We start from the raw sequence: 10,920 nt of genomic DNA, 5'->3' as shown, positions 1-10,920 counted from the left end.
AATTTCGCAAAAACTCCCATTTATCGCAAAAAAGTTTTTACGCTCGCATGAGGAGGTTTTTCAGGCAATTCGAAAAAGAAATATTTCGCAAAACTGCAATGGAAACCGCTTTTGCGCATTAACAGGTCACCTGATATAGATGACGCTGTGTGTTTGGACAAAAGACGAGACAGAGTTCTTTATTAAATTCATTTAAGACAAAAGAATTACAGGAATAATGGATTCTAAACCTCAAATAAATGCCACAATCAAGACCTCAAAGCAGATATGAGGGAGAAACACCCAGAAACACCTCATATGTGCCGCTCACAAGTATAATAAGGGTCATTCCTTACCATTACTGCTTGGAAAACACACATACGTCCCCTTCGATTAATAATAATGGCCAGTGCAGTGGCTGGGATATAGTACATAAACCTACCAACGTCCGTTGCAATGGTTTCTGGAATGATTTTACTTATCGCGAGAGGAAATAAATAAATCGCATAACATCAGTTAATGGAAACGCCGTCATTTCGCAATAGTTTTTTGTCAACATTTAGAATAAAATCGCACAAATTTTGCGCAAATCTGTAATGGAAACGCGCCTACTGACAGACTGGGAAGAGAGGAGCTGCAACAATGGAGAATACGGGGAAAATAATCAACATTCAAGCAGGAAAACCTGTATTGAAATTAACATTAACTAAGATGCTTTAGAAGTAATTTTAATTGTTAGTTCATGTTAACTTATGCTAACTAATTGAATCTTCATGTAAAGTGTTACCAAAAATATGGTAAATTATGACAAAATAACAAAAAAACAAATAGTAATCCAAATACAACAAGAAAGGAATGATGTTTTGTCGACTCCACAGATATTGTAATATAGGAACATCTCATACAGCCCCAATCCACCAAGCTGTTTCCAATGAAAATCTCAGTATTGGAAAATCAATGACTGGAAAGAGCCGAGTTGCTCTGTGGGCCACAAATAGACAGTTCCTCCAATAGCAGACATTGTTTTAACCCAACAGCAAATCGATTTGTGTTCATTCCCAGTTCTGGCCACATGAGGATACAATCTATTTAGGGAAAGCGCTGAATAGGTCAAAAACAATGCATGAAGCAATTAGGATCTTGACGGATACTGTATAAATATGCTTTCTATAGTGTTTATAATGCATTTGAAGTAAACCAAGCATCCTTTCTGAAGAGTGGGCCGTTTGTGTCAATAAATCCATTTTCTTGTAATTACTGATTTGGATTTGTTGTGTCATGTGTTTGCGAAGTTCCTCGGATTGAGAGTGACTGTAGATGTGCATGCGTTTGAAGATGAGATCTCACACTGATCCTGTGACGGTCACGCAGGGACACACCGGCTCTCTGTCTCATGTGTCGCTCTGTTCTAAAGAGCAGACCTGGGGTCAGGCGCCAGATTTGATGAATTATTGAAAGAGGGCTCAGAGTAAAATTGCTTTCATGTTTAAGCCTTTATTTATATATATATTTACTAAACTGTAGAAACAGCATTTTGAATATTGCTCAAAGTCCTTTCTGTTTGATACACATCTTCATGTGAATGTACAGGAACAGGAACTGTATTAGGCCTTGTCTCTTCAATAAGTTTGATTAACATATTTGAAGTGCACTGACAACATAGTTTTATATAATTAGTTTAATAATTATATAATATTAAAAAAACATTGAGATAAATACTGTACTTTTGAACAAAATAGTTTTTGAGCTGCAAAAGATAACTTTCACTTCACATTTCACAAGTGACCTAAGACATCTTATGACATGAAATCCTTAATGTAAGTGATCTCATGGACGTGGCTGCTGTAGCCGGCTGTACCAGCTGATGCAGTAAGTGTGGTGTATTCAGACAACTTTGATATGGTTCTTTTACATTACCGGGTTTAACTTCATATTGCCCGTCGTGCACAGTTACCCTGAAGGCACCGGCTTGAGCCCGTCATCGCTGCTCGCAGCTATATTTTCTATTGTTTCAATTATTTCAAATGTTTAATGCTATCTATCTATCTATCTATCTATCTATCTATCTATCTATCTATCTATCTATCTATCTATCTATCTATCTATCTGTCTGTCTGTCTGTCTGTCTGTCTGTCTGTCTGTCTGTCTATCTATCTATCTCTCTATCTATTTTTTGTCTGTCTGTCCGTCCGTCCGTCCGTCCGTCCGTCCGTCCGTCCCTCCCTCCCTCCCTCCATCCATCCATCCATCTATCTATCTATCTATCTATCTATCTATCTATCTATCTATCTATCTATCTATCTATCTATCTATCTATCTATCATCTATCTATCTATCTATCTATCTATCTATCTATCTATTTGTCCGTCTATCTATCTATCTGTCTGTCTATCTGTCTGTCTGTCTGTCTGTCTGTCTGTCTGTCTGTCTGTCTATCTATCTATCTATCTATCTATCTATCTATCTATCTATCTATCTATCTATCTATCTATCTATCTGTCTATCTGTCTGTCTGTCTGTCTGTCTGTCTGTCCGGATACTATTTATACTATAAATACTATTTCAGTCTTTCTACTTCAAAGTTTCACATTTAATTCAGTGTGCTACTTGCCCATTCTTTGCAATTATTTGTGAAATTTCTGAGTGAAATTGTTTATACACCAATTTTTTTTTCCAGCACAGACAAGATTTCGGTTCCTTCATCTGTCTAGTACATTTAATTTTTAACATGCAGTCAGGAATCCAAACGACACTGGAAGAAGCACCCCGGAAGTTACATAAATGCTCAAACCATTCTTAAGCATGGATGTAAACTTCTATAATGATCCCTGGCATCCTTGTCCCTCAGGGTGTCCTAGACACACTTGGCCATCAATCAAAGCCATAATGGCCACCCATGCTGTCTGAAAGCCCGTCAGAGCGCTGGCTGGACCGGGACGAGGCTCGGGCATTTAAACACATCTCAGTGAGCAATGACATCCAGTGAGATCCAGGCTGACTCACGAACACTCACTGACACTCACATCAGGAGGTGTTCCTGCAAACCGCTGATCGCTCTGACACATCGCTGGGTCACTTAATGTACATCAATCCCTCATGTTTCATAAGTGGAGGAAGGAGCGAGACCCCAGGGTTTGGGGCGTTTGTGTGTCTGAATGAGAAGGGTTGCAACTTGCAGAGCGTTCTGTATTCAGAAGAACAAAATGCCTTTTGAGATGTTGTAGTAAAAAAACTTTTTCCACATCCTATTTTATAGTCTGTTAGTTTCATATAGGAAGCATTGATTTCATGTGTACACTAAATGTAGTTCGAGTGGAAGGTGTTTTTTTTTTTTTTTATCTCTGACAGGAGCAAAGCAACCTCTGAGCCATACAAAGTTTTATTTTAGTAATGTATTAGTAAATGTCGACATGAAACAGAAGTTGCACTTCTCTTGTCTTCCCTATTGTGCCGTATATCCGAGTGAAACGGCTTCTCAAACAAGAACAAATGTAGGGCGAGGCTTGATTTTGTCCGTGGGGAATTGATTGGGGAATTGAGAGGAAGTTATTCTGATTCAAGATTATGAGGTGCACAAAGAAATCATTTATAATAAACAATGCCATAGTCTATATACAGTATATATATAAAAAAAGAATAGTCAATTTTGATTTCATGTTGACTTTAAAGGCTCCAGTGAATATGATATCACAGCTCAGATGAGCTTCCGGCCCGCATGGCTCGGTTTAATCTTCCCACAGATAATATTTCCAGGATCGGGGCCAGTCGGGCAGGATTTAAAAATATCCATCTCTTATTTGGAACTGCATTTTTTAACAGCAGTTTATGTTTATGAAGACAGTCTTAAGCCTGCTGTTTATGATTTATGGCGTCATGTTCTGATGTGACGATTTTAGTGGGCGAACAGAGAATACTTCAGCTGTCATGTGCATCTATCAGTCAAGAAGTGATGTGAAACTAGTAGTCCTAGCGCCAATGTCCCAGAGATTTCAACGCGAGGACTATTCTTATCATTGTTAACCGAGCAGCACAATTTGACAACACAAGATCAGTCTTGTTTCATATGCAACAGATGTGTCAAAACCATTTATTTTTAACACCATCACAACTTACTGCGTGGATGAGCACAACACCATCCGTTCCTTTCGGATGCTTTTGACTACAATTCTATTCAGACTGCATATGTTGATGTTTCTTGTTTTGAGACCATAGACAAAGGTGTGGTAATATGCTAATGCTGATTCAAACCAAATTAAATGATTCATTTTGAGACTGTGTAAATGATATGCATTTAGAGTGTATTTTATCACATGACATTTTTGCTGTTATACTGTAGGGTTTACCATGAGCCAATCCCTTGAAAGTCATCTATAGTATTCAGAAGTTGTAGTGAAGCTTTTAAATATCATTAAAAAAACCCGCATTATTGCTAAAATAAATTGAAGGATTACATAATTTGCATGCATGTTTTCTTATGAATATGAAAGCCCCGCCCAACACGTTTCTGGACCGCGTCGTTTAGAAACAGATCATTTACTATCCGGAGTGAACGATCCTTCTCTCTTCGAACAATAGTGTCCTGTTGCAATGGAATCGTTCTGCTTTATCGCTCTATATCTCTCCTATGTTCTGTTGAAATCAGTATAGATGTGTTTGGATATTAAAGCATCCATCAGAGGTTGTATTTTCCCTGACTGCAGCATATTCCTGCAGGAATCTCTCCCGCACGCGCCGCCCCCTTTATAAATGATGATGCGTGAAGGATCTCCAGGATCACACCACTCCGAGACTTCAGAGAACTCAGGACCAGATGCTCATCTCTGTCTCTTTTTCACTCTTTTCTATTACCTTTTAATACAACCCGTCACTTTCTACTTATTTCTTCGTCGATGAGGCTTTCGTGTAGCACGCGCGCACCGATGAACAAGTGCCGTTCGGTTTCTTCCGTGAAATCAGGGAGTTTCCAGCACAGATAATACTAAATGTGGAGGTGTGCGAGCTTTAGATGCGATGATCCTCGGCGATGTTTAGACGCGAGATGGGACGCAGGGTTCTCCTGTAACATGCGCGGGTCGCGGGATCCCCACTGACGCTCACTGATCACAGACTGGCACAGACACTTTTGGAGATTGCGTGAAAATGGTCCAGAACGTGATTTTGGTGTTTTTCCGCAGGAGATTGAGTCAGAGACCAGCAGTGGAAGAGCTGGAGAGCAGAAACATCCTCAAACGTGAGTATCACACCTGTCAGATGAGAGATGAACACTAGAGCTGCATACAGAAACTATTTTCTTTCCCATGGATTTTTTTTTTTTTTTACTAATGGATTTGTCTGTTTTTGTTATTGTTATAGTCACACTTTGCAATAATGTTTGTTACCTGCGTGTTTAAAATTCATATATACTCTATGTTTAAAAGAAAGTGTATATTTTTATTTACAGTAAAGCAATTCTTCATGTGGTCATGTCTAAATGAACTGGTTGTATTCAACAAAACTGCTTGACTGGATTATAGACCACAGAAGTCATTTTTAAGAGTTAGGTCAAATAACCAAGATCAAGATTTATGCATTTCAATAGTAAAATTCCATCAAATTGGATTAAATAATTATCACTTTATGAATTAAGAATTTTTAATGAGTATAAAATATGAAGTAAAAAATGAGTAAAAAAGGGTCAAACATGTTTAAATTTAATTTTAAGAATTATTCAAAATTGTAAATCTTGAAAAAAAAATTTTTTTTCAGTGTAGAAATAAATCTTTAAGGTCAAAACCACATGTCTAAAATTAAATTGTATGTAATCACATTTTTTTTTCAGTTCCCTTAAACAGTCCTCCAGTGTGACAAATTAATTTGAGCTACACATATTCCATATAAATCTAATCAACAGCATGAGGTTATACATGTTTAGATCAGATTAGGTTGGAATAAAGAGATTATCTGTCTGGAGCTTGACACAATAATATCAGTGATTACAGACTCTTACACTGATCTACACATGATCAGAAACCCAGCTTCATCTAACTGCTTTATAATAGCTTTTTGATGAATTTATGATTATTTAGATAGATAGATGTATACTTTATTAATCCTTCTCAGGAAATTAGATTAAAACCAGTCCTTGCACACAGACAACATCAATCTATACCTTACTACATTCATAAAATAAAACTTTCACTCAAGCCTTCTATAATATATTAACTAAAACATGATATACCCTATAATGATAATATTAAAAACAAATACACAAACAAAATTAACTAAAGCATACAACCCCTATTTTAATATTTCTAAGAACATAGGTTAAAATAAAATAAAAAGAATAAATAAATAAATATAAATCAGACTCAGATATTAGTAATTCGTTATGATCTTAAGTAAAAAAAAAAAAAAAAACCTTTGAGAATCTATTTTCTGTTTCGGCTTTTCTTTATGAGTGTAAATGGAATTTTACAAACCTTGCACACTTGTGCTGGGTCTTGTTTATTCAGCGGAGCCTCGGCACCTGTGTGTATCTGTGCTGACACACACTCTCACACAGCTGCCATTCCAGGCAAGAACAGAAGTTCACACACAACATTCTGCATGCATTTTATTCTACAGTACGTGCACTTATGTGTAGTTATCCGAGTGAGTACTGGGTACCCGAAGGTAACTACAGGTTAGGTTTAGGGTTAGTACCTAGTTATTGTAATTACTTAATAAGTGCACAGTGTGTACATGCGGAACAGGACTGTAAAATACAGTGCTAACGAAGAACTTCAGTTTTTAGAAATAAACATTTTCTTAAAGTGAAGTAATCATTGTGATATTCTAAAGAACCTTTTTCCACAATAAAGAACGATGGTAAATGTTCAACACGGAACCATCAATGCCAAAAAATAACCTTTATTTTTAAGAGTCAAAGCAAGGACGAGCAACAAGCAGAGTGTCCTAAAGAAATGGAACATTAAAAGTGTTTTCCAAAGTGGTTTACCGTAGTTTAATCATACCGGATCAACACGTGCGTCTGTTAAGTCCTCCACAGCACAGATTCTGATAATCCACATCTTTGATAGAGGGAGATATTTGGGAACAATATTATCCTGCACTGTGAAAGAATAAAGCCTATCAAACTAGGGTCTTCAGGACAGCTGCCGACACAGATGTTCACGAGAGTTTGACGTGGAAACCAGAAAAAAATAAAAATATTGGTTTAATAAAAAAAAATATATATACACATTTTTAATATAATATATACTGACATTTGAATTAAAAGTGCAGTAAGCGATTTCTGAGAAACACTTTATATTTGAAATCAACCCAAACAAACACACCCCTCCATTCATTGCCTTGTTCACAACAACAGCTTATCTTGGTTCTGTGTATCATAGCAAAACCAATGTTACTCAGTGTTCAGGCCTTCCCACTGGAAAGCTTTTCTAATATTAACGCTGATCATAACCCTTCTGATATTCCTCTGGCCTTTTCTCTTTTGTAATGTCTCTCAGCCATTTCTCTTTCTACAGTCTTTCTTCAAATCTCCCTCTCTCTCTCTCTCTCTCTCTCTCCTCCCTTATCATGATTGGACACGTTGATTGGCTACAAGTGTGATGGCCCCTACTGTTGATTGGCTACAAGTGTGTTGTGTGGTGTTCGGTCCCATCCAGTTTCAACCGTGTTTCTCAGAAATCGCTTACTGCATCTTTAAGAGAATCTAATAGCTTAAAGATACTGATACTCTAGTACACCAGTGAGGTTGAGTGAACCGTGCTCTTCATGCGGTGCGCTGGATTAAGTTAATCTGTCTGTACCTCTGTGGACGGCGTGTGTGCTTCCACTCATGTGTGTTTTTTTGTTGTTGTTGGATTTGCAGAGAGGAATGACCAGACAGAACAAGAGGAGAGAAGAGAAATCAAACAAAGGCTGAACAGAAAGGTGTGTGAATCCTGACAGAGACACATACACACACATATCGGCTCTGTTGTAGTATACACTCATAGTCTGCTGTTGAAGAAAAAACACTTTTACTGCTGTAATATCAGTTACTCATGTGCAGCAGTGGCTCATGAACCTAGAAACTCCCTATATCACCATATAAAAATATATTTTTAAGAATATTATTGATAATAATTGGACAAGATTACAATTCTTAAGAGAAAAATCACAAATCCACTCTGCAAATATTGCATTCCGCAAATGCTGAAGTTAATGGAAAAGCATTGATTAATGTTTATTAAAGCCAAAAGTGACACAAACCCCTTAATGTGGTAAAATCATTGAAACTAAAGGCTTTGTAGAAACAGAATGAAAAATACACCAATGGTAAATAAATAAATGTATATATTAATGACCTAATTGAGTAAATGAGTTCATCATGGGCCTGCCTGTAGACTGTGTCTTTTGTTGGCATTTCAACAGATTGAAACATGCAGCTCATCATTTGTTGACGGTGTTCATTGACTAAATCTCTCTCTTTCTCGTGTGTTTCCAGCTCAACCAGCGGCCCACTGTGGACGAGCTGCGGGACCGGAAGATTCTGATCCGTTTCAGTGATTATGTGGAAGTGGCCAAAGCTCAGGATTACGACAGGAGAGCCGACAAGCCCTGGACGAGACTGTCAGCTGCAGACAAGGTGTGTGTAATGGACTCACACACACCCCCTACAGGACACCACACACAAGACCAGTCATTTTACTGAGACATTTGATTTAATATAAAATACAAAATACTACACTGTGAAAAAACCTTTGACCTATATCAACTTAAAAACTTAAGTTGCTGCCTTACATTTTCAAGTATTATCAACTTGGTTGTTACAGTCAACTTAAATGATATTAAACTGACTTAAAAAAAACGAGAAAAAAAAATTGATGAGTTAAAATAATGTAAAAAGATAAGTTGCCATGACTTCATCATTTTTTACAGTGTAGGGCTTATGGATCTACAATATCCTGATATGTTATATAGCACATCAATAAAATGATAGATAAATAAATTAATTAATTTTATAAACAATCATGGGGGAAATCTGTGGATTTCTTTTACAGAAAAAGTTGCATATGGTGTGCTAAACAGATCCACACAGCATTATCAAATTATAGCCAAAATACTTTTTTGAAAGAAATTAATACTGTTCTTAATCAAGGCTGCATTAAATTGGTCAAAACAGACAGTAAATGTTACAAAAGATTTCTATTTTTTTAAATGCTTTTTTAAAACTTTTTTATTCATCTAAGAATCCTGATAAAAGAAATGTATGACGATTTCCAGAAAAATATGAAGTGCACAAATGTTTTCCACATTGATAATAATCAGTTTCTTAAAGAGCAAATCATCATATTAGAGTGATTTCTGAAGGATCATGTGACACTGAAGACTGGAGTAATGATGCTGAAAAATCAGCTTTTTTAACTGAAATAGAAAACAGCTATTTTAATTTGCAACAATATTTCTCAATGTTACTGTTTTGACTGCATTTTTGATCCAGTAAATGCAGCCTGGGTGAGCAGAAGAGACTTCATTCAGAAATAAATACAAATCTTTCCAACCCAAAAGTTTTGAATGGTTGTGTAGTGAATGAACAAGCTTCAGAGGATGTGTAGAAAAGGATAATGTGCGTTAGTATTCTGCAGAACTGACTCTGTGTAAGCCATATCATTTCTATAAAGTGTCAGGCAGAAACAGGTGATCTTGTGTGTGTGTTCATCATTGTTGTTGTTTATGCCTCGCAGGCGGCGATACGCAAAGAGCTGAACGAGTTCAAGAGCAATGAAATGGAGGTCCATGCGTCAAGCAAACACCTGACAAGGTCAGTGTGTGTTTCCACTTCTTCTTCATGACCTGTTTCCATACACTCTTCCATGTTTGCATAAGCATCCGCCACAGAAAAGTCACCGCATCTATGATAGATTAGCACCTGCTTGCGCAGTGTCTTGCGTAACCAATACAGGTGCGCGACACATACAGTGGATCAATATGGGAGGTTGTTCTTAATATAGCTGTATCTGTTCTGAAGTGCAGAATCAGCACACACTAGCGCTCGCCGACATGTGTAACAAATGCTTGCTCACATTCAGCTTACGTCAGTTATATTAGACCTCATTTCTGTGGGCACAAATAGCTGAACAAGGTCCTGCCGAGCGCAGATCTGTCTAGAACGCACACACACACTGTTCTATTAATACACATCTGATGGATGATAGCTGTGTTTTTGGTCGGCCCGCACTTACAGGTGTTTTCTTCCTTTGCACTGCAGGTTCCACCGACCATAGCAAGGTTTCTTCTGTGAAGAATATGCTAACGGTATCTCTGTGAAGTCTAAGACCTCAGGAGGCTGTCCATGGGCGCTCCATGGAGGGCCTGATATTTGGGCGCTAGTGAACCTTGGAGACCGTGTCTCTGGAGCTTCAGCCTGAAGAAGGCAAAACCCTCTAAACTCCTCTCAGCCGAGTTATCGAACCTTTATTCTCTTCAGGGGACTCTCGTGGAATGCTGGAAGACTGTTTGAATAAAAAGACATTGACTTTTTTTCTCTTCTTTTTTTTTTTTTTTGTAATGGACTGTTTTAAACGGTCGCTTTTTGATGCCAATGGGGGGCGGGACGGGGGGATTGGGGATAAAGCATGTGACTCTTTCGAATCTTTTTTCCCACACCAGTGTTGGTGCTGTAGTGACACCCCAAACGTTTCTGGGCTCCTACTAAAACTTGAGTTTCATATCAGCTGTATAGTTGTTAGTATGAGGAATGGAAATCATGTCTTACCTTTGCAAGGACTATTTATTGTCTGTACAGTACAAGCTTTGGATTTTTAACAAACGACAATGTCTGTCTTCTTTTCGGGATGGATGGACAGATGGATGGACATTAGGGTGGATGGATGGATGAACATACATTAGGATGGATGATATTAGGGTGGTTGGATGGATGGATGGATACACAGATGTTAGGTTGGATGGATG

At 37.6% G+C, this 10,920-nt stretch overlaps 1 protein-coding gene across 1 annotated transcript in view; it reads left to right on the top strand.

Moving 5' to 3' along the window:
• Positions 1 to 10,777, top strand: part of phactr3b (phosphatase and actin regulator 3b) — a 102,870-nt gene extending 92,093 nt beyond the window's left edge. The window contains exons 9-13 of the mRNA XM_084101588.1: positions 5,154 to 5,209; positions 7,835 to 7,896; positions 8,453 to 8,593; positions 9,693 to 9,769; positions 10,217 to 10,777. Coding sequence (XP_083957714.1) covers positions 5,154 to 5,209; positions 7,835 to 7,896; positions 8,453 to 8,593; positions 9,693 to 9,769; positions 10,217 to 10,232 — 352 coding nt within the window. The 3' untranslated portion in view covers positions 10,233 to 10,777. The remainder of the gene's footprint in view (positions 1 to 5,153; positions 5,210 to 7,834; positions 7,897 to 8,452; positions 8,594 to 9,692; positions 9,770 to 10,216) is intronic.
• The last annotated feature ends 143 nt before the right edge of the window (positions 10,778 to 10,920 follow it).

This window comes from Abramis brama (assembly GCF_963993115.1).
Source record: "Abramis brama genome assembly, chromosome: 23".
Taxonomy (NCBI): Eukaryota; Metazoa; Chordata; class Actinopteri; order Cypriniformes; family Leuciscidae; genus Abramis; species Abramis brama.
This window is presented reverse-complemented; position numbering and strand designations above follow the sequence as displayed.